The 23,071-nt window shown below is 42.5% G+C and overlaps 1 protein-coding gene across 1 annotated transcript in view; it reads left to right on the top strand.

Annotated features, from left to right (window-relative positions):
- The window catches only part of LOC122735960 (ceramide synthase 4-like), a 38,623-nt gene extending 21,629 nt beyond the window's left edge, over positions 1-16,994 (top strand). The window contains exons 3-9 of the mRNA XM_043977878.1: positions 1,086-1,203; positions 5,740-5,790; positions 8,898-8,990; positions 9,556-9,684; positions 13,401-13,507; positions 13,853-14,009; positions 16,595-16,994. Coding sequence (XP_043833813.1) covers positions 1,086-1,203; positions 5,740-5,790; positions 8,898-8,990; positions 9,556-9,684; positions 13,401-13,507; positions 13,853-14,009; positions 16,595-16,687 — 748 coding nt within the window. The 3' untranslated portion in view covers positions 16,688-16,994. The remainder of the gene's footprint in view (positions 1-1,085; positions 1,204-5,739; positions 5,791-8,897; positions 8,991-9,555; positions 9,685-13,400; positions 13,508-13,852; positions 14,010-16,594) is intronic.
- The last annotated feature ends 6,077 nt before the right edge of the window (positions 16,995-23,071 follow it).

Below are 23,071 nucleotides of genomic sequence, written 5' to 3'. Positions count from 1 at the left end.
TATTCTTCTTAATAAATGCTTAAAAGTCTAACTCTTGCTAACTCTTGCTAATTTATTGGCAACCACTCATTAGATATTTTAGACAGTTTAGCTAGAATTTTAGCCCTTAACAGTATAAATCAGACTATTTGCCTAATGATTATCAAAACCTCTGGGGATCAGGGGGCTTTCCTTTTGAGACCTTATATTTCTCCAGTTATCCCCATGTAAATGAGTGAGTTGAAAAAGATACAGAGGCAAGCTATGCCCAAAAGTAAATTCTTGTCTCTGCTTCTTTCTCACCTCTATTCTTTGCCCCTTCATGTGCAGATGCAGTGAATCCTAGTCTTATAAATATGATGGGATATAATTGGGCCATAAGAAATGGAGCGATGCTCCACTTTATGTATTCAGTTTCAACTAAATTGGAAGACACTGCTCCCATGAAAACCCTTGAATACTCCTTACATGGGCTTCCTTTCTTCCCTCATCAACACTTGAAGTCCAGCACTAATGCCATTTTCCCCAGGAAGCCTTCACTGACCTTGTTCTCTCCCTTGTCCCTAGTTGGAAATGGCCTTCCCCTTGAAAAGTGCCCTTTCTTTTCACTGCTTTGGTGCACTTACTGTATATACATGGGTGCCTTATTCCCCTACTACACTATAAACTTTTTTAAGGAAAATTATAGTGTCTTATCTAGAGTCTGTAACTTCCTCTAGCCCTGGGCAGTGGGTTTGGTACACAATAACAAATAACTTAATGAATTTCAGAGGAGAAGAATGTTCGTTTTTTTGGCTGTGGCCCCAGCACCTTGGGGAACTCATCTGTTTCACTAAAAGGGATATTCCTGTCCCCTTTGCTGAGAGGAAGTCCTTCCCATAAGGAAAATATATGATGTTCTTTCCCCCTAGGTTAAGCATCCAAAATGCACACCACAGGCACCCCTACCCCTTCATATAGCTTCCCCCCATGCTCCATCTCTTTCAGGAGATGCCAAGTTATCCGTGGCAGGTGAGTTGGTGGACAAGATTTGGCAGAGAGAATTCCCAAAGGACCATAAATCAGAGAGTTCCTGTGTACTCAGCATCTCCTGTCTCCTCTCACAGGGCCATAGGGCTACCTTTGAGCAGAGCCCTGGGTGTGCGTGACCCCTTCAGGATCAAGGCAACTCCCAACCCCATCCTGGAGTCATTTTTCCGAACCCAGAGAAAGAATCCTGAAAAGGTAAGCAGGTTCCAGGTTTGGATGCTGTTAAGAATCTTGGATGGTTTAAGTCTCTATCTCCTTTGATATGAGAGTCCCTGCTATTCAGGAGTCCCTGAATAAGAAGTTGGGGAGATGGGAGGTGCTATGTGCCCAGGACTCACTCAGACTCCCACTGTCTGTGTTGCTGTTTCCTCTAGAGAGGATGATACTCTGAGCATCAAATTCTACCAACCTCTAACCTCAAAGGGGATTGAGAGTTCACAAGACCTGGGTTCTAAACCTACTTCTGCCCCAAATTGCTTTGTGACCATAGTCAAATCACTTCATTTATTTTTTGGAGCCTTAGTTTTCTCATTTGTAAAATAAGGGGATGATCTCTAATGTCAATTCCAGCTTGCCCATTTTATGTTCTGTAGATATGGTTTTTCTCCCTAAGAGTCATTCCCAATATCTCATCTCCATATCCAATCAGTTGCCAAGTCATGTTGATTGTTTCTATAATATCTCTTTAAACCATCCTCTTCTCTCCACTCCTCCCATAGCCACTTTATTTCAGACCCTCATCACCTCTGCCCTCCATCCCCATTATTGCAATGGCCTGCTAATTTGTTCCATTGTCTCCATTGTCCTCCCCTCCATAGTCCATGCCCCACACAGCCACCAATCAGACATTCCTAAAGCTCATATCAGACTGTGCCCCTCCTATGCTCCACTGAACGGCTCTAAGATAAAATACAAATGGTTCTTCTTGACCTGTAAAGCCCTTTATCATTCGACTCTATTCTACCTTTCAAGACTAATTGCACCTCATTACCCCACACATACTCTGTTCTAGCCAAATTCACCAGTTTGTTGTTACTTGTATTTGACATTCCATCCCTCAACCCCATGCCATTGTGTAGGCTTTCTCCCATGTCTGGCATGTTTTCCTTCTCCAGGAATGCTCTCATTTCTTCATTTTGGAAACCCCAACTCCCTTCAAGGCTTCCAGCTCCTTCAAGAAACTTTTCCACAATTATTAATATTCTCTTGAAATTACTTGTATGTGTACACATGTTGCATTCCTCTGATAGACTGTAACCTCAGTGAAGACAGAGAATGTTCAGTTTTCGTCTTTTCATAGTGCCTGGCAAATTGGTTGTAGAGACTCCTTTCCTGCCCCCCAGCCCACACCCTCTGCCCTCCACAATGTGGACCTCCTTTTCCCCAAAGGTCAACCAGGTTATAGAAAGGACCAGGGTGTGGCTTGAGGAATTATTTGATTGAGAGACATGGCCCCCAACCCTGAGGTGGAGTAGGTTTGAGGGAAGAAGGCAGATCCTTGGACCCTGCCCCTGGAGACTAGGCTCAAACATTTTGGACTGAAATATGCCTCTTGTTCTTGGAAGCCTCTAAATCCCTGTAGAGCAAAGTGAGAACTCCCTAATTAGGGAGATTATATGAGTTTAGAGGAAAGGGCAGTCATCTGAAGCTAAAGTCCTTCCTTTGTCTACCCTAATCCTAATCTTCTCCTATTGTCCCAGTATGAGCTGAATCACCTGGCCAGCCAGTGTGGCCTCTCTTTGAGGCAAGTTGAGCGCTGGTTTCGACGCCGCAGAAATCAAGAACGACCATTAATAAGCAAGAAATTCTCTGAATCCTGGTGAGCTGGGGGGACCTGATGTAAACTTGGCTCCAAGGTATCTAGACTTGGGTCAGTGGACCATGGGACCAGGCCTGACTTGGAAACCAGGGATCCCCTTTGTTCTTCTCTCTACCCATTCCCTCTCACCCCCAACAATATGACCTTGTCCACTTATCTCTACCCCTGTTATGTATTTTCAGTTGGAGATTTTTATTTTATTCCTGTTCTTTCTTTGGAGGCTTCCTCATCTTCTGTAATGTGAGTATGTCCTGTCCCTTCCTCATCACATGACCATCCCTCCTCATTTGATTCCTCATCCTTTCCACTCCCATTGTCTTTGTCCTTTTTCCACCCATTCATCCTCTCATCTTTCTCTCATCCCTTTGTCCTCTCATCTCTCTCCCCATCCTCTTTGTTCTGTTCCCACACTGTTCGCTTTGTGTCTTCTTGCTTTCTCCATTCTTCCCATTTCTTCCCTTGTCCCCATACCCACCATCTCTCTCCCTTGACCCTTTGTGACTCTTTGTCCTCTCCATATTTTATTCTCTTCATCTTTCTCCTCACCCCACCCCCTCCATCCCGTCTTATTTCTCTCATACTTCTATGCCCTAATCCGTTCCACTCCCATTTCCTTGATTCTTCTCATCTTGATTCTACTCCTCTATTCTCAACCCCTCTGCCCTCTTGGGCTCCCCACACATACTTTATCCCTATTATCTTTCTCCCTCACCTTGTTTCTCTTCCTATCTATTTTATCATCACCACATCACTACTTGCTCCTAACCCACCTTTCCTCCTGTTAACCCTGAATTAATTTACTATCCTACTTTTCAATCCCTGTGGTGTTGTGGATGGGGGAGTCAAGGCCACAGACTCTCTAGGGGCAATATAGCAAGACTGGTCAGTCTGACCAATAGACAGAGTGGGTTAGAAATCCTGAGTCGAATATGAATTGAAACAGAAATAGTGCCATTCAATGATAGAAATGAGGGTTTCCAGGAGAGCAAGACCAGGCTTGGTGGGGGAAAGGAGGAAGAGGCAGATCACAGAATTACAGGAATGGAGAATTGGAAGAGACCTCAACAGCCATCTTGTCCAATGCATACAGGAAAAGAGTTTTCACCATTAGAGCAAAACAAAGCCAGTTCCTTCCTCCTCATGACAACTGATTTGAAAACAGTCAGCCTGCTCCCCTTAAGTCTTCTCCAAGCTAAATATGTTCTGTTTCTCTAGTAGATCCTCATCAAATCCTTTCCCCATCCAATCACGTGCCAAGTCATGCTGATTCTATTTCTTTTTTTTAATGTGATCTTGAAGCATGATGTGTTTCTTTTTTATCTTAAAGGTATTTTATTCTTTTCCAGTTACATGTGAAGATAGTTTTCAACATTTGTTTTCATAAGGTTTTTAGTTTCAAATTGTTCTCCCTCCCTCCCTTCCCTTCCCCCTCCCCAAGACAGAAAGCAATGATATAGGCTATATAGGTACAATCACATTAAACATATTACTGCATTAGTTATATTGTGAAAGAAGAATCAGAACACAAGGGGAAAACCTCAAAAAATAAAAATAAAAACAGCCAAAAAGTATGGTTCACTCTGCATTCAGAATCCACAGTTCTTTTTTCTGGATGTGGAGAATTTTCCATTGTGACTTCTTTGGAATTGTCTTGGATCCTTGCACTGCTGAGAAGAGCCAAGTCTATCACAGTTGATCACCACACAATGTTGCTGTTACTGTGTGCAATGTTCTCCTGGTTCCGTGTTGATTCTATTTCAACAACATTTCTTGAAACCATCTCCTCTCTACTCTCAGCAAGCCACCCAATTCAGGCCATCATCACCTCTGCTCCCCACTATTGCAATAGCTTCCTAATTGGTTATATGGCCTCTACCGTCTCCCTTCTAACACACAGATGTTCCTAAAGCTACTGTCTGACCATATCACTTTCCTACTCAAGAAACATGAATGGCTCTCTATTGCCTCTAAGATAAAATCCAAACTCTTCTCTTTGACCTGTGAAGCCATCCAGAGTTTGGCTCTAATTCCCTTTTGTTTGTTTGTTTTTTCGGTGAGGCAATTGGGGTTAAGTGACTTGCCCAGGGTCACACAGCTAGTAAGTGTTAAGTGTCTGAGGCCGGATTTGAACTCAGGTCCTCCTGACTCCAGGGCCGATGCTCTATCCACTGTGCCACCTAGCTGCCCCTCCAATTTCCTTTTGAGTCTTATCACACAAAAGCTCCCACATAGACAGCATATTCTAGACAAATTCACAAATTATCCATGTCCTTCTTAAGCCATGGTGCTTAGAACTGTACCCAGTCTTCCAGATGATGTCTGATGAGGACAGAATACAACAGGATTACTCCTCCCTATTCCCAGAAGTTATGCATCTCTTAAGGCAGTCCAATGTCCAGTTAGCTCATTTAACTGCCATATTATAGTGTTAAATAAATGCATATATATATGTACATAATCACATAAACATATACATATGAGAGAGGAAGAGGGAGAAGAAAAGAGAGGGGGAGAGAGAGAGAAAGAGAAGTTAAATGTTCCAATCATTTAGTAGCTTCCCATTTTGACAGACCTCTCTAACCCAGCCGATACCCCTTAGCCATTCCAGAAGTAACAGAGGGACCAGATGTTAGTAGCCTGGAGGGTGGTAGAAAGAAACAAAAGATCAAGCCTCTCATCTAACCAGGGCTTGTACCTCATAAGTTTGGTTCTGACTTGTTGTGAACCTGGGGAAGAGGGAGAAAGTGGAGACCAAGATAAAATAGGAGGTCACCTAAAGTGGCAAGGCAATCATTCATGTTGGGTGCCTGGAGTTTTCTGGAGAAAGATTCAAAGCTATAGGAAAGATCCATTACCTGTGGGGTCTAGTGATTCTGAGAGGAGTGTCTAGAACATGTCCTTCTTTCTTTCAGGAAACTTGGTTTGGCCAGCCAGAGACAGTCTGGGATGGATACCCTAAGCAGGTGAGTAGTCCCTGCACAAGGGCAGATGCCAGATTTGTCCACTAAAACAAGTCCTAGGAACGATGATGATGATCATCATGATCGTCATCGTCGTCGTCCTCATCATCGTCATGATGACAACTATGGCGATGAAAGTTAGCATTTATACAGCATTTTAAGGTTTGTATTGTCTCATTTGATCCTCACAACAGCTCTGAGGGAGGTGTTATGATTATCCTCATTTTACAGATGAGGAACTTGAGGCACAGAGATTAAATGACTTGCCCAAGGTCAAACTGCTAGTAAGTGTCTGAGGCTGGATTTGAACTAAAGTCTTCCTGACTTCACTCCAGTTAAATCCAATATAGCATCTATTGTGCCCCACTAATGGCCAGAAATAAAGGTAGTTTCCTACTTGAAGTTTTCCAGACAGAACAAGCTTCCTACTTTCTTTTTTAAAAAATATTTATTTGTTTGTTTGTTTGTTTATTTGTTTGTTTGTTTGTTTGTTTATGCAGGGCAGTGAGGGTGAAGTGACTTGCCCAAGGTCACACAGCTAGTAAGTGTCAAGTGTCTGAGGCTAGATTTGAACTCAGGTCTTCCTGAATCCAGGGCCAGTGCTTTATCCGCTGTATCACCTAGCTGCCCCCAAACTTCCTACTTTCTAAGGCAGCCCAGTTTACTTTAGGACAGCTCTCTTTGGCGGAAAGTTTTCTCTTACTCTAAACCTTAATCTGGCCCTCTATAGTTTCCTTCCATTGAGTTTTCCTTTCATTGAGTTCTCCCCTCTGGGGTCATCTTCCTTTTGATGGTCCTTCAAGTATTTGAGAACATTAAGCACATCCTCCTTCCATTTTCTTTTCTCCAAGCTAATTGTACTAAATTATTTTCGGTTTTTGGGTTTTTTTGGTGAGACAATTGGAATTAAGCGACTTGCCCAAGGTCACACAGCTAGTAAGTGTTAAGTGTCTGAGGCCGGATTTGAACTCAGGTCCTCCTGAATCCAGGGCCGGTGCTCTATCCACTGCGCCACCTAGCTGCCCCCACACAAGTCTTTGCAGGCCTTTCGGCAATCTCCCTGCTTGTCATTTCTTATAGCACAATAATATTCCGTCACCATCTTATACCACAGCTCATTTAGCCATTGCCCAATTAATGAGCATTCCTTTGATTTCCAATTCTTACCCACCACAAAAAAAAAAATATTTTTGTGTACAAAAGACCTATTGTAATAGGTCGTCTTCTCTTTGGGGGGATGAGAGATGACATAGTTAAGGTTAGCTAGGGCAACAAAGTTCTGAGCATGTTCGATTTCTTGGTAAGGCTAACATTGGCCAATGAAAGGATTCTTTAGCTACTCCGTAAGCCAAAAGACCCTTCATGAGAGCTGAGAGGCTATTTTTAAGGATAAATAAGGAACATCCATAAACCAGAAGGCAGCATCATAGATAGGGAATCAATACAACTGATTACATAGTCAGAAGCTTTATAGATGCCACGGACAATTTGGAATGTAGGGCTAATAACAATTTCTCTTCCATTTTGTCACTGTGGAAAGGTCATTGGTGGTATCTATCTTCAAGGCTAATTGTTGTTGTTTGTTGTTATCCTTCATTTTTTTAAGAAAAAATGGAAAAGAAAGAAAACCAATGACATCACTGAATGATGTCTTGACTTGCACATCAGCTGGATTTAAGTAAGGCAGAGTTGCACAAAGTTGTCAGCCTCATTCTCTTTTCCTGAGGTATCAGAATCTAGTGGCAGGACAAAAGTCAGGATGAGTGATGACGGCCTGGGATGTAGTGAGTGACCTTGGAATTTTCAAGGCCTGACCAAGCTCTAAGCACTCCACAGAGCCTACTTCAGCCACCTTCATAACCATTGGAAGAAATTATTCTCATCTGCCCATTCCACCAGGGAATGTCTTTACTTGTTTGGGGCAGACATCCCTATAACTGACTGGCAAGTTTAAGATCTGTTAGTCACCTGTTGCTTTAGCCCATCTGCAAAGATAGTTTTACTGGAATGTTGTTAGCTACTGTTGATGCTACAGCTTCTTGGAGCCACACATGAGAGTTGGATGAAAAGGTGGACACCAAAAGTGAATGAACAGCCCTGAAAAGGACTCAGCAAGCCATCACACCAGAGCTGCTAGTTCTCCCTGAGCACCTCATATGCCCCACATGGCTAGGCAGTATCACACCAATAACAGACCAATCTTTCTTTTTTTTTTTTTTTTTTTTGCTGGGTGATGAGGGTTAAGTGACCTGCCCAAGGTCACACAGCTAGTAAGTGTCAAGTGCCTGAGGCCAGATTTGACCTCAGGTACTCCTGAATCCAGGGCCAGTGCTTTATCCACCATGCCACCTAGCTGCCCTAGACCAATCTTTCTTGAAGAACAGAGCCAGGTTGCAGAGATAATAGACCAGACTTCCTGGAATCTATCTGCATCCTTCAAAGATAACAGATTTCCTTGACACAAGAATGAAACAGTGGCTAGCAGGAAAACTGAACTTCTGAATTTAACTCAGAAACAATGAGGGATTTACAGGAAAGTTGAACTTCCAAACTTAATTCAGAGACAAAGGAAATGTAACTTAGCTAGTTACACAAAACTTTGGTCCAGATACAGAATGAAATCAATTAGAGAATAGAATCAACTTGATTTTCTTAATTTTCAATGTATATATGTGTGTATACATGTGTGTATGTATATATATAAAGTGTGTGCCTTGTGAATGTATGTATATGTTTGTGAATGTATTCATGTGTATGTGTATGAACATGTATATGTATGTGTATGCATGCATATGCATGTCAATCCCCCTAATAGAATGTAAACTTCTTGAGGGCAGGAGCTGTTCCATTTTTATCTTTATATCCCCAGGGCTGGTATATAATAGCTAACCTTAATAGATACTTGTTGATTGCTGGGCATAACCTGACTTATGGATGACTGGTCCCAGGTGTGATCTAACCATAGACTATAGCTTAGTATGGCTGAAGAATGGGGTAAGACAGAGTGTTTGGTCCCATGGTATTGGAGCTCCTGAATAGTTGTTTCCCTGTTGAACCATGTGTCTATCTATGGACAATACCAATGATCAAGTGATTCCTTTGACCTTCAGCCCCTGCAGCCTGCCATATACTGGTGGTACCTCTTGGAGATCAGCTTCTACCTCTCCTTGCTGCTTACTCTGACCCTTGATGTGAAGAGGAAGGTGAGTCTAGAGAGAGTTCCCCCAGGTTTGGGGGAGAGCCCTTATCTTCCCAGTCAGAAGGAAGAAAAGTTAAGGGAAGAAGAGTTTGGCTTCTAGTGTCTGCCCCCATGAGAAAAATGAAGACCAAGTCCCATGGAAGCAATAAGGGCAGACCTAGTCTACCTTGGTGTGCTCTGTGGGAGACTGGATAAGGGGACCAGAAGCTCAGGAGCTAATTCTGTTCTGTTCAATTCAATGGCCAAGATGCTCTCTCTGGAGTTCCTACTACTGAATCCATATCCAACCCAATTTCCAGCTTTCCCTCCACTATGCTGTCAGCCACTTGAACCTTCTCCTTCATCTCCTCCTTGTACCTCATCTCCTATTTTGTGCCTCATTTTCTACCTTCCCTCAGTAGACTTGAACTTCCCCCAAAGGACTCTTCTCATACAGTCAGGGCAGAAGTGGTGGGAGGAAATTTTCCTTGACTATGGGTCAAAATCTAACCCTGAGCATGCACAAAGCCAGTTTCATCCTTTTGGAAGTCTGTAAAGTACTGGCCTCATGACTCTCCTCTTTTCCACAGGACTTCATAGGGCAGCTCATCCACCATTTTATTACTATCATTTTGATCTTCTTTTCCTATTCTGCCAACTTTGTGAACATTGGTGCCCTGGTGCTGCTGCTACATGATGTGTCAGATATCTTCCTGGAGGTAAGTGAGCCCAGCCTGGAGGAGTAGAGCTGTGGTCAGCTTGAGTGCCTGTAAGCCTCAAGCATGGAGGGGCCACAGGCTCAGAAAAGGGAACAGAGCTGTCCCTAAATTCCCCCACCATTATTGCAGTCCACTGTGTCTAGTGGCTCAAGGGACTGTAACAAAAAGGTGAGATTCAAGGACCACAGGGACCTGACTCCATCCCTGGGGAGGAGAGTAATGACCTCAAAGATAGAGATGAGACTTTTCTCTGCCTGGTTCTGTCCCCTATCAGAGAGTAAAAGTCCAGGGGAATCTCGAAAAACAAAACTTAGTCATGGTTCACATTTAGGGCCTTCCCAAAATAGTGTAGGAGGCACACAAACTGGGTCCCCTCTAAGAAAAAGTTTTCATTATATAATATGGGTGTTACCTATAGAACAGCTGTTCATTTCCCAATCACAGAAAATGTCTGATGCAAAAGACTCCCAAGTGTGCATTAGCAAATATAGTTAGTTCTGCTATAATATGACATAAGCATTCCCCAAAAATACCATGCCATCCAAAATCACCCAATAACAAACACAGAACTTACAGTGATAATGAAGTTAAAGGCACACATAGAACTCAGAAAATCAGTGACACAAAAACATAAGAAGCTAATGGAAAAAATGATACCACATATTCATACATATCAAATGATTAAGAAATGCATAAATAGAACAACAAATGGAGGCTGTGCTGTTGGCCTTGGGTTGCTGCTCCACCTGGGCCCTACATGCATCAACAAGTTGGAGGGAGGCCATGGCAGAAGGGAGTATGGATGAAGGTGAGGGTGGCATAGACCAGCCTTTCTCTGCTCTCAGCTCCTACTGTACAAGGAGATATACAATGACACTTTCCCTTGACAAAGCCCTGAAGGTCACTTATGGAGGTGGGTGTCAGGAAGGGTTGCAGCTCCTCAGTTACTGTCAAGTGGTGCCATTTTCTGGGTTCTCTTGCTCTTTCTTACAGAAGAAATTGAATAGAAGCAAACTTGAAATTCCTGTTCTGCTCAAAGTGTTCCCCAATATATCAATCATGTTGGGACAAATTCTCATTTTCAAAAGACGCATTATAGCAGAACTGACAATACAGCAACATAAAACATCACCATTACCTCTCTACCAAGGCACAGGACCTTAGTGGAACAATGGGACAGATATTTCACATTGGCCTCAGGCTTTCATTGTCAAGATGCAGATCTCTCAACCAGCCAGGGCACAGATTACTTTGGTTCTTCAGCTACAGGTCTATAATAGGAATGACTGTCTTCTCTGAGAAACTCTTTTCCATCTGGTGAGCTGATGCCTGAATGCAGAGCTCTGGAACTCTCTACCTATAAGGTTACCACCATGGGTGAAAATAACTATTTCTTAGGATCGCTAGTCTATGGCCTGCACTGCAGAGGGATGGTCAGTAGAGCAATCTCTTCCCCAACCTTGCTAGGAGTTCAAGGGAGCAAAAGTGTTAGCAAAGAACCCTAATAATGAAGGGCCCCAAAAGAGAGTTGGCCCAGATGTTCCCACAATTCTCATGACCTACTTCAAGAATCAAAGTTCTATCCCAAGGCTGTCTTCCTGATTTTCTCTGGACCTTCAACACCCCAGTCATGGGTACTAATCAGGAGTTCCTGTACCATTCTAGCATAGTCTATGTCCCTCAGTAAAAGGCCAAAATAATTATCAAGCCCCAGTCCAACATTTGAGGCATTCATGCAGCAGTGCGGTCATCAGGCCTCCTGCTTAGCCTTCTTGGGGGGGGGGGTGTCTCTGTGTTTTAAGACCTCTTCCAGCCCAGCACTCTTCAATTCTTCCCTCTATAATCAAGGCTTGGGGGGCAGCTAGATGGCGCAGTGGATAGAGCACCGGCCCTGGAGTCAGGAGTACCTGAGTTCAAATCCGGCCTCAGACACTTAACACTTACTAGCTGTGTGACCCTGGGCAAGTCCCTTAACCCCAATTGCCTCACTAAAACAAAAAAAATAATAAATAAATAAATGTTTATAATCAAGGCTTGGTGGGACTCATGGGGAGGCAGGGTGAAGGAGGAAGATATATAAGTCTGGGCAGGGGGTAAATATGAAAGAGGAGGAAAGTTGAGTAGGGTGAGCATAACTCTGTAGACCTACCCAGGACACAGAGACTCTGAATAACTTTGACTAAAAAAAATCAGCGGTGGCTTTGCTAATGTGCTCATGGCAGAAAGTGAAGGTGCTTAGAAGCAACAGGTTGGATGTCCACCCGGGTCCCAAAAGATCCAGCACTATGGCAAAGGATGCACAGAGCAAAGGGCTGCAGATGAGAGGGGGGGGGCGGGAATCAGCTTTGCAAGCAGAAGATAGGAGTTTCTGGACAGCACTTTCTTTGGAAAAGCCCTGGGATGGGAGTGGGGGTGTGGAGGAGAGGGTAGTCATAGAAAGTACTATGGGAGTTCCAGGGACAACAATGGCAGCCATAAAAGTTAGTGCAATTTGGGCCGAATTCAGAAAGACCCAGTGTCTAAAACAAAGGAGGCATCCGTCCATCAGTCAACCAACATCTTTTAACTTCCTTAAGTGGCAGGGATTGTACGAGGAAAGAGGAAGACAAAAGGGAAATACTTCTACCTTCAAGGGGTTTACATTATATCAGGGAAGACAAGCACCCGGATGAGTCAGGAAGTGATGTGGTCAGACCTGTACTTTAGGGAGGCTACTTTGGTAGCTTAGTAGAGAAGGGTCTGGACTGGGGAGAGACTTGAGGCAGGAGGTCCAATTCGGAGGCTACTTACAATAATCCAGACAAGAGGAACTAACCCTAATTCTGATGGTTGTGTAACTGGAGAAAAGAGGATGTAGATTAGAGATGCTGTCCCAAGTGGGAGGGGCAGGGTACCACAAAAGTCAAGGATGTCAGGGAGGCAAGGATGATGGTGAGGTTTCAAATGCGAGTGAAGAGAGATGAGGTGGACAAAGCCTTGGGGAGGGGTGGATTTGAGGGGAATAATAGATCTACAATGAATGTCACAACCCATCCATGTGTGTTTATCGGATGACTAGATCTGTCCTACCTGAAATTAAAAGGATAAGGCATGGGGCAGCTCGGTGGCACAGTGGATAGAGCACTGGCCCTGGAGTCAGGAGGACCTGAGTTCAAATCTGACCTCAGACATGTAACACTTACCAGCTGTGTGACCCTGGGCAAGTCACTTAACCCCAATTGCCTCACTAAAAAAACAAAAACAAACAAAAAAAAAAAGGATAAGGCATAGGGCAGCTAGATGGCGCAGTGGATAGAGCACTAACCCTGGATTCAGGAAGACCTGAGTTCAAATCCAGCCTCAGACACTTAACAATTATTAGCTGTGTGACCCTGGGCAAGTCACTTAACCCCAATTGCCTCACTAAAAACAAAAACAAAAAAAGGATAAGGCAGGACTCTTTCTCACTGGTCAATGCCCTGAAACTCAACCCACCCTCCATCAGACACCTTTAAGCTACATATAAGAAAAAGCTTCCTAAGGTACAAAGCTCTGTGAAAGTAGAATGGATTGTCTATGAGACGTAATGAGTTCCCCATCATTGTAGGCCTTCGGGTGAAATGATTACTTATCTAGGAGGACTCTGGACTAGTGTAGTTTGCTCTAGATACCATCTGAGGCCCCTACCATCTCAGGGTTTGTGTGTTACCAAAACTTCCTCTTTTGTCTCCTTTCAGGCCTATAAGATGCTAAGTTATGCACAATGGAAGCAAGCTCGGGAAGCCGTGTTCATCCTCTTTGCCCTGGTGTTCTTGATTACCAGGCTCATTCTCTTCCCAATCAAGTGAGTCTGGGCCTAGGAAGTGGAGTGGGATGAGGGCAGGGAAGATGAAAATGGTCTGAGTCCTAGAGAACTTCTGCTGCCAAAAGCTGCCTTCTAGAAAGAGGAGTGAGCCTCCTGCCTGACAAGTCTTTCTATGTGTGAGAAAGGTGGGATGAGGTCAGACCAGGTCAGATCTAGGGGTCATTTTAGGATGTTCTTCCCTCATCCCAAGGGCTTTCCACTCTGCCCGTCCCATTTCTTTGGAGTTGAGGATAGGGTATTTCTAAGGACCAAAGGGTCTAAGCCTTGACAGCCTGCCCCCTCCCCTTCCCACATTGTCACCCCCAATTCCTCTCTTTCTTGCAGAGTCCTTTATACCACCTACTATGTTGCCCAGAGCAAAAATCAGTTCTTCTTTGGATACTATTTTACCACTACCCTGATGACAATCCTGCAGGGTCTCAATGTTTTCTGGTCTTTCCTCATCCTCAGAATGGTCTACAAGTTTTTATCAGAAGGCCAGGTAGGTACAAAACTGACCCTCCCCCCAACCCATGACCAGCAGCAGGGGAGAATGAGATAAAGGGGGAGAGGTACTGGAGGTAGAAGGAGAGTATGGGGATTCAAGGCTGGCATCCTAGTGCCAATAGGCATTCAAGTAGCGCCAGCAAGGCATCTTACCTACTGGACTTGTCCTTGAGTTTTCTTTCCCAATCTCTCTTCCTCTCTCTCTCTCTCTCTCTCTCTCTCTCTCTCTCTCTCTCTCTCTCTCTCTCTCTCTCCTTCTCTCTCTCTCCTTTCTTTACCCCATATCTGTTTATCCTTCTTTTCTACTGTTTCACCCTACATATTAACTCAAGTGCCAAATCTTCTCACTTCTGTCTCTATAATATCTCACCCTTATAACCCTTTCTTCTCTATTCACACACACACCATCATCCTAATTCAGGTCCTCACCATGTTCACCTGGACTAACTAATTTAACCTTCATACAGTTAAAAAGTGATTTTTCCAAAACACAGGTTAGGCCAGAGAAAAGGGTATGGTAGAGAGGACAGTATGTTTAAGAAGAGGGGAAGGAATGAGATCAAGGGTGCATTTCAAGGAGTTTGCCTTGGCAAGGAGAAAGGGCATCAATTTTATGTGAGAGAATGTTGAAGGAGATAGTGGAAGAAGATGCCTGAGTGATATGAGAAGAGGAGAAGGGGAAATGAGGGAACTCTCATTGCATGATTTCAATTGTTTCAGTGAAGTAGGAGGTGAGGTCCTCAGCTCAGAGAGTAGAGGAAAGAGTACTGTGGGAATCTTAAGGGGGGATGAAAAGCTGAAGTTTTTCATTGTGGTGAGTGTTCTACCCGATCAATTAGGAAAGTATCAAAGGATTCCCCTCTTCAATCGAATTGAAAGGGTACCAGTTGAGAATGTGTAACAAGTTTCTAGAGGATCTTGGTTATTATGGTCTTGTGATTTTCTCACCCTCCATTCAGTAGCATGTAAATATGAACAAAGGAAATGGAGGGTGGGAGTAACCCAAGATTAGGGTTTGGCAAAGCATGATAGCTCATAGGACAAGACACTCTTCAAATAGAGATGATACCATCCAGTTGGACTGATTCATGAAGGGGTCAAAATAGGAAAGAAAGGAGAATATAGCCAGTGCAAGAGTGATAACCTGATAAAGAACTGAAGGGTGAGAAGAATTGGAGGTCACAGTAAAGAAGAATAAGGTTGGGCATTGTAAAACACAGGGAAAGATGGAGTAATAAAAGATGGTGACTGGATAAGGGAAGCTCTGCATTTATGTACAAGGAAGTGGAATATTTGTGGGTGATGGCAAACTCAAGGGTATGACCATTGATTTATATCTATGGCTGAAGTGGAGAGGAGTAGGTCATGGGAGTTGCATATTAGGGTATTTAAGGGAGCATCAGCAGGTATATTGCAGTCCCCTGGTACAAAGGCAGGATTTTAGGGTCATGGGGAGAAACAATGTGAGCTAGACTTTGAACTCATTCATGGTGAAAGAAAGGAGATTCTTCTAGCTGTTGATTGATAATAGCCAACAGAACCTAGACTGGGTAGGACTAAGTAAAGAATAAATTCTCCTATTCAATGAATGAATGAATGAATGAATGAATGAATGAATGAATGAATGAATGAATAAAAAAAACTTATTAAAAGCCTTTCCATTGTGCTAAACTCCAGGGATACTGATACAAAACCAAGACTGTCCCTACCCTTAAGGAAGGAAAGACAAGACATAGAGGGGGTAGTAGTGACCAGAGAGGGACCAAAACAGTTTGAGAATAATAGCTAGCATTTATGTATGCAAAGCACTTTTACAAACACTATCCCATTTGGAAAGTCATTGGGATTGTAAATGGAGTCACTATCGACATGGCCTTTCCTGGAGCAATGGAACGTTGATGCGTGTTCCAAAGCTATAAATCATGGAAAGGGGGTGTTAGGGTTCACACAGTGCCAGGGCAAATGCAAGATCCAGTAATCCAGAGGGTGAAACAGCAAACAGGATCGATGACAAGGTAATAGTGGCCATCCCAGTAGCTCCTTATTACCACCAAAAGAAAGTATAGATTCTATTTGTCATTTAAACCCTTGTTCCATTCAGTCCCCCTCTACTTTCCCAGTCTCATTGTACATTGCTGTTATTGTTTCACTCGCAATTATGTCTGGCTAAACCAGCCTTCTTGCTGTCCCTCACCCAGGACACTTCATCTCCATCTCTATGTCTTTGTACACACTGTCCCCCCATGCCTGAAATGTAATGCTCCCTCACTTCCACTTTTTAGAATTCCTTATTTCTTCTAAGATTTGGCTCAAGCATCACCTAAATTAAGCATTTTCTGATTTCTTCCCCACCCCCGACTTCTACTGCCACCCATCCCAAAACTTCCTTGTTTATTTACTTTGCATATATTCTATATATAATTTTATAAGTGTAGGTTGGTTCTCTTGATGGAATGGAAGTTCCTTCAGGGCAGGGCCTGGTGTATTTTGGTCTTGGTTTTTCCATTGCTTTGCACAGTGATGTGTGCATGGTAGAGGCTTAATAGATGCTTATTGATTGATTGTCTCTATGGTTCTCAGGTGCAGAATGATGTGAGGAGTGACCTAGAGGAGGAGGAGAATATGAGTGATGAGCCATTGACAATGAGACAGAAGAGCAATGCGAGAATCTAGTCGAATGAGGTCACAGACTTTCAGGCCTGGGAAAAAGGGTGGGGGAGGGTTGAGGGACTGGCCAACTTTTCCCTGAGCCTGTCCCACTGGCTAGCTCAGTGTGGATCCATGGACAACTGGTCTTCTGACTTCCTGAAGATTGAAGCACCCTTGCAAATGTCTCAGATTCTAATTGAACCTGGACTCCATAGAACAAGACCTGTGCTGGATGGAGGCTCTTCACTTCTGTCATCGTGTCTATCTGTCTCTCTGGCCCCACCTTTACTGGACCTCAAAATGGAGAAAGAAGGATCCTCAGGGTTTTATGTTGAATATAGTGATCTTTTTTGGGGGGGGGGGGGGCAATGAGGGTTAAGTGACTTGCCCAGGGTCACACAGCTAGTAAGTGTCAAGTGTCTGAGGTCAAATTTGAACTCAGGTCCTCCTGAATCCAATCCACTGTGCCACCTAGATGTTCCCATAATCTTTCTTTTGATTAGCCTTTTCCCCTGAACCATTATCCTTAGACTTAGCTGCTGAGATCCTTCTCCATCAGGAAAACTGTGAGATTCTTTCTTTCTTTCTGTCTTCACAGACCTGGTCAGGTTGGAGTTTGCAGAGATAAAGACAGACAAGAAAAGGACATAAATCTTTTTCCTGGTTTGTAGAAACATGTGACATCATAAAATCTTTTTTAAGAAAATGCCTGTTAGCAATCTTAGACAGATAGCATTCTATCCATTTATAACATTTACCAAATGGAGACAATGGAAATAGGTTTGCAGCATAACATTATTTGAGTATAGCATACAAAAATTCTGTCCCTGAAGGACCATTGGAAGGGTACATCCTAATCCTTAGAGCCCCATGAGCTTCAAAAGAGGGGGGTGGGAATGTGAGACTACCACCACATGTCTTTGAAAGTAAGCTAAATGAAAGCAGTTGGCTCTAAAGTTTGAGCTATGACCCTTGGGAAAATTGAGATTTTGAATGTTACCATTAGTAATTATAAATCCAGACTTAGTTGAAACTTGCTCTAAAACTAAATTATAATGTGGTCTCATCTACATTGGGACGTGTTACCTATTAGGATTGTGGTAATAAATTAGAATTTAATGAAAAATACTTTTTTATATTTTGTATTAAAATAATAGGCTTGGAAAAAACATGGATAGGGAAAAATATCAAAAACCAGTCTCAGAAATTTATTAGCTGTGTGACCTTAAGCAAGTCACTTCGCCTCCATCTGCCTCAGTTTCCTTATCTGTAAAACGGGACAATAATAGCACCCACCTCTCAGAGTTGTTGTGAGAATCAAACGACACAATAATTGTAAAGTACTTATGCAGAGGCTGGCACATGGTAAGTACTGTATAAATGTTAGCTATTATTATTTTATTAGATATAAGTACTCTGGGGGCAACTAGGTGGTGCAGTGGATAAAGCACCAGCCCTGGATTCAGGAGGACCTGAGTTCAAATTCGGCCTCAGACACTTGACACTTACTAGCTGTATGACCCTGGGCAAGTCACTTAACCCTCATTGCCCGGGGGAGGGGGGGGTGAAGAATGTGGTCACAATGTTTGAAAACTTAAATATTTCATTGGGCATATTTTACTTAATAAAAGTAATAATATTAATTTGCTATTTGGGGAGGGAGGGGGAAGTAGCAGAGGCCTCTTAAGTTATCCTTATCTGTGAAGTTTTTAGGACTTTCTATTCAGGTAGAGTCATAAACTCCTTTAAGCCCTGCTGACAGCATGTTGTAAAATATTTGAGAAACTAAGACCTTGTCAAGTCAAGGTGGGGAGACTTACAAGTTTATTTATTGCAAAGAGTGAGTTTTATCTGAAATTATTTGATAATTGCTTATGAAAATTATAAAAGTTTATCTGTTAATGGACAATATGTATTGAAATTAGATCTTTGAACCAACTTAGTAACAATAGACCTTCAATCCAAAGACTTCATTTTGCCTTAAGGGTAAGGAGGCAATACAGATTGGAGGTTTATGTTAATCAGTATTTGGAGGGGGTTCATATATTTGCTGTATATGTGAAACTCCAGAGTGTAATTATTTTTTAATTTATAAATGAAGGATAAGTGAAATGTCCTTATATGTGCTCATTGTTATTGCAACTTGAGGCAGATAATAATATCCTAGCCCTAAGCTGTGCTTAGTGAAATTGTGTTATTTGAAGTAAAATCTCTTGGGACTATAATTTGATATTGTTTGGGGTTTTGATTTGTGGTGTGATTGTCTGAATTCTCATTAAGTCATTAATTCCACCATTAAGCCCATTAATTCTTGTTAAGTCCATGATATGAGGGGAATGCTATGTGTCACCCAAAGAGAGTATAGTCTGAAAACTGCTACAGGTAAATGCCTATGAATTGGAAAGCTGAGAGGATGACATTCCATAGACAAAGGTTGGATCTTCTTGAATCAGTTTCTCCATTTTCCTATTTCCTTTCTTTTTTTTTTTTTTTAGTGAGGCAATTGGGATTAAGTGACTTGCCCAGGGTCACACAGCTAGTAAGTGTTAAGTGTCTAAGGCCTGATTTGAACTCAGGAACTCCTGACTCCAGGGCCGGTGCTCTATCCACTGCGCCATCTAGCTGCCCCCCCCATTTCCTTTCTAAACAGGAAATTTTCCCACCTATTTAGTTCTGAGACTGACTTTGGTATCCTGTGAATAATGTGGAATTTTAGTGTATGATTCATTGTTAACTATGACTTTTACCTCAAAACAAATAGAGCTCAAGGAGTTTTTCTCCTGTTATGACTTAGGCCAGATCAGTCTGTGCCCTAGAAAAGACAGTCTTGATATAGTCATAACCATGTCCCTCCCTTTTCTTTTTTTTTGAAATAGTAAAATATTTAATTAAGACAGAATTTCAAAGAAAAATAATAGAAAAATCTATTAATACTCATTCCCAAGTTAGTACAACCTGGGAAAATAGTTTCTCTAATATTCCTATCTCCTATTTGGAGAAAGAGCTCTCCTTCCTCATACCACACAGTGTGGATGCCCCGTCAATGTTAGCCCTTATAGCAGCTCAAAATTCCTCAAGGGATGCACCAGCTTCCTCTGCAGCAGGGATAATGGACATGTACCATCAAGCCCAGCCAGAAGCAGTTATGAGGTAGCATCTCCATGAGGGCTGATTCCCTGGATGATGGCTGAAGGACCTGGGCTGGAAGCAGGACTGGTGGTCTGGGAGTCACTGTTTGTTCTTCCTGGGCCTCTTGAGCTCATCTTTTTAAATCACTTAAACTTCTTTTACTTCACGTTCTGGGATCTTGCCGTTTCTCTAACAAAGCAACTTCTGGCAGCCAGTCTCCCCTTCCTGGAATGTCACCTGGGATCGTGCAGTGGGTGACCGTCTTGTGTCTGAGGCCGGGACCTGGCCGGGACCTCCCTGGGTCCAGGGTAGATGCCCCATCCACCGCGCCACCCAGCCGCCCCATGATGACATCTCCAGGGCCAAATGGAGGAGCAAGGGGAATGCACTGGGGGAGGGGGAAGGGCAGAGGTGAAATCCTACATGAAAGAAACAGGAAAAGGCCTATGGAGTGGGGGAAGAGATGGGCCATGCCCCTCCCTTTTCTTTTTTCTTTCTTTTTTTTTTGGGGGGGGGGGGCAATGAGGGTTAAGTGACTTGCCCAGAATCACACAGCTAGTGTCAAGTGTCTGAAGCTAGATTTGAACTCAGGTCCTCCTGAATCCAGGGCCTGTGCTGCACCACCTAGCTGCCCCCTCCATTTTCTTTTCAAAACAAATTTCTATTATCAGAGTGGGTAAACAGTGGAAATTTTGCCATTGCAATACTATTATTAATATTAATATATTCATTAATCAGTGATAATATAATAATTAATATATTAATCCTAAAAACACTTGAGTTACTATAATAGGATACAAGTATGAAAGATCTTACTATTTTTTATCTGAATTTGTGGCTACCTCCATATCCTGAGCAAAGAAGTAAATGATTTCTTAGGCTTGCAATCCCCTTACTAATAGTTTTATATTCATGTATAAGATTAAGCCCTTGAAGTATCTCATTCTTTCAGGATATTATGAGGAATACTTACACACACACACACACACACACATATGTACATGTATGTCTATATCCTCAAAATGAGGGATAGGATAAAGGTGAAAAAGTGTTTATAAATTTACTAGAATAGTAAACTTTAGGAAAGTAACAAGATTAAACTGTTAGAAATCTATGAACGGGGCAACTAGGTGGCGCAGTGGATAGAGCACCGGCCCTGGAGTCAGGAGTACCTGAGTTCAAATCCGGCCTCAGACACTTAACACTTACTAGCTGTGTGACCCTGGGCAAGTCACTTAACCCCAATTGCCTCACTAAAAAAAAAAAAAAAGAAAAGAAAAAGAAATCTATGAACTAGGAGAGAGACAGAGACAGAGCTTCCAAATGTTTCTAATGGAGATATAGGCTTTAAATATGTTCTAGTAATAAGTTCTAAAATTGGATTAAGAATTTTACATATAAAATTGCATTAATAATTCTAAAGAGAGGGGGCAGCTAGGTGGCACAGTGGATAAAGCACTGACCCTGGATTCAGGAAGACCTGAGTTCAATCCAGCCTCAGACACTTGACACTTACTAGCTGTGTAACCCTGGGCAAGTCACTTAACCCTCATTGCCCCGCAAAAAAAAAATAATAATAATTTTAAAGAGATTTTAAAATCATTTCCCCCCCTATTTTGAAGTCTCTTTAATAATATAAAGAGACAGGAGGGCTCCTTTTACATATCTTGTATAAGAAATACTGATGATACCCAGAAAGTGTTGCAATTACATCTTTAGGAAAGTAACTTCCTTTTTCATCTGGATACTGTTTTATTATGAATTGAAGTATTAAAGAATGTGGTATGGGTATCTAAGTAGCACCGGCCCTGGATTCAGGAGGACCTGAGTTGAAATGTGGCCTCAGACACTTGACACTTCCTAGCTGTGACCCTGGACAAGTCACTTAACCTTCATTGCCCTGCAAAATATGTGTGTGTGTACACACACACATGCATATATTCTATACACTGCACCACCTAGATGATATGAATAGATGGGAGCATTCATTGTCAGCACAGAGAAAGGAAAGACAGACAAATGGGACCCCTGTTTTCTCAGGTGTCTAGTGTTCTTCCCTGCCTTGGAACTGTGACCCAAAACCATGTATCGGCAATAGAATTGCCAGTCAGCACCTGCTGTACCCCTGTAATCTCTGAGTTGGTTAGTCCTTCCATGCATGTACTTTGATATATACAGTATTTAAGATAGATAATAAGCAATACCCAGAGTTTGATAGGAGGAAGGAAGGAGGTTGTATTAAAGCATAGGGTTTTTTTCTTTCCCCTGTTTTAGTATATGGATTTTGTCTATCTTTGTCGTGTCATCTGAATTCAGAAGTTCTGGACAGTTTTCTTGTATTATATCCTGTCTTGTGGTATTCAAGTTTTGTTTTTTTTTAATTGTCATGTTATCCTAGGAGTCCAAGTTATCTCTGCACATACTGTCTTCAAGGTGAGTCACTTCATCTTGTATAGAATTCAAATATTCTTTTAACATTGTTGCTTTGGACATTTTTCCTGGAAAATTTTAATCCACTCTCATATTTTTGCATTCCAAAATGCAATTATCATCATTAATTGCCCCAGGCCTACCTCTGTGCTGTATTTTTACTTGGAAATTTCTATTTGAGAACTTTTCTTTCTTTGGTGACTTCTTGTCCTCTTCAATGTGAATATGTCCTGTGTTCTCCTCACCACAGGTCCCCTCAGTCCTTATCCTCTTTATCCCTATGTTTCTCTCTATCTTTTTATTACTGTCCATCATCTTCCCTCCCTCTCTATCCCCTCATCTTCTCTATCTTTGTCCTTTTTGTTCCTCTGATCCCATACTCTTCCCTCTTACCCTGTTTATCGTCAAATGATATCATATTTGTAAAGCACTTAGCACAGTTCCTGGCACATAGTAGACATTTGACAATTGCTTAATCTCTCCCCTTCCCTTCTTTTATAACTGCCATCATTTCTATCCCTTCTCCTCCTCTCCATTGCACTCTGTCCCCATACTATGCCCATGTGACTTCTTGTCCTTTTTCCCCTCACCCTATTCGTCCCTATCCTTCCTTTCTACCCCTTGATCCTCCTCCCTACCCCTGCATTGTCCTCTATATCCCTCTGTCCGATATCTATACCTTCCTTGTTCCTACCATCTTTTACTCATGCCCTATTCCCATCCCTAGCCTATTTGTCATTTTTTCTCTTCCCTTCATCCATCCCTACTTTTTCCTTTATCCCCCTCCATCCTCTGACACCCTCTTTCATAATCCCTGTGGGCTGGGGATATAGTATAACAATATTCCAT

Source organism: Dromiciops gliroides, chromosome 1, assembly GCF_019393635.1.
Source record: "Dromiciops gliroides isolate mDroGli1 chromosome 1, mDroGli1.pri, whole genome shotgun sequence".
Classification (NCBI taxonomy): Eukaryota; Metazoa; Chordata; class Mammalia; order Microbiotheria; family Microbiotheriidae; genus Dromiciops; species Dromiciops gliroides.
The sequence above is the reverse complement of the archived record's forward strand: the minus strand, read 5'-3'. Positions and strand labels throughout refer to the sequence as shown.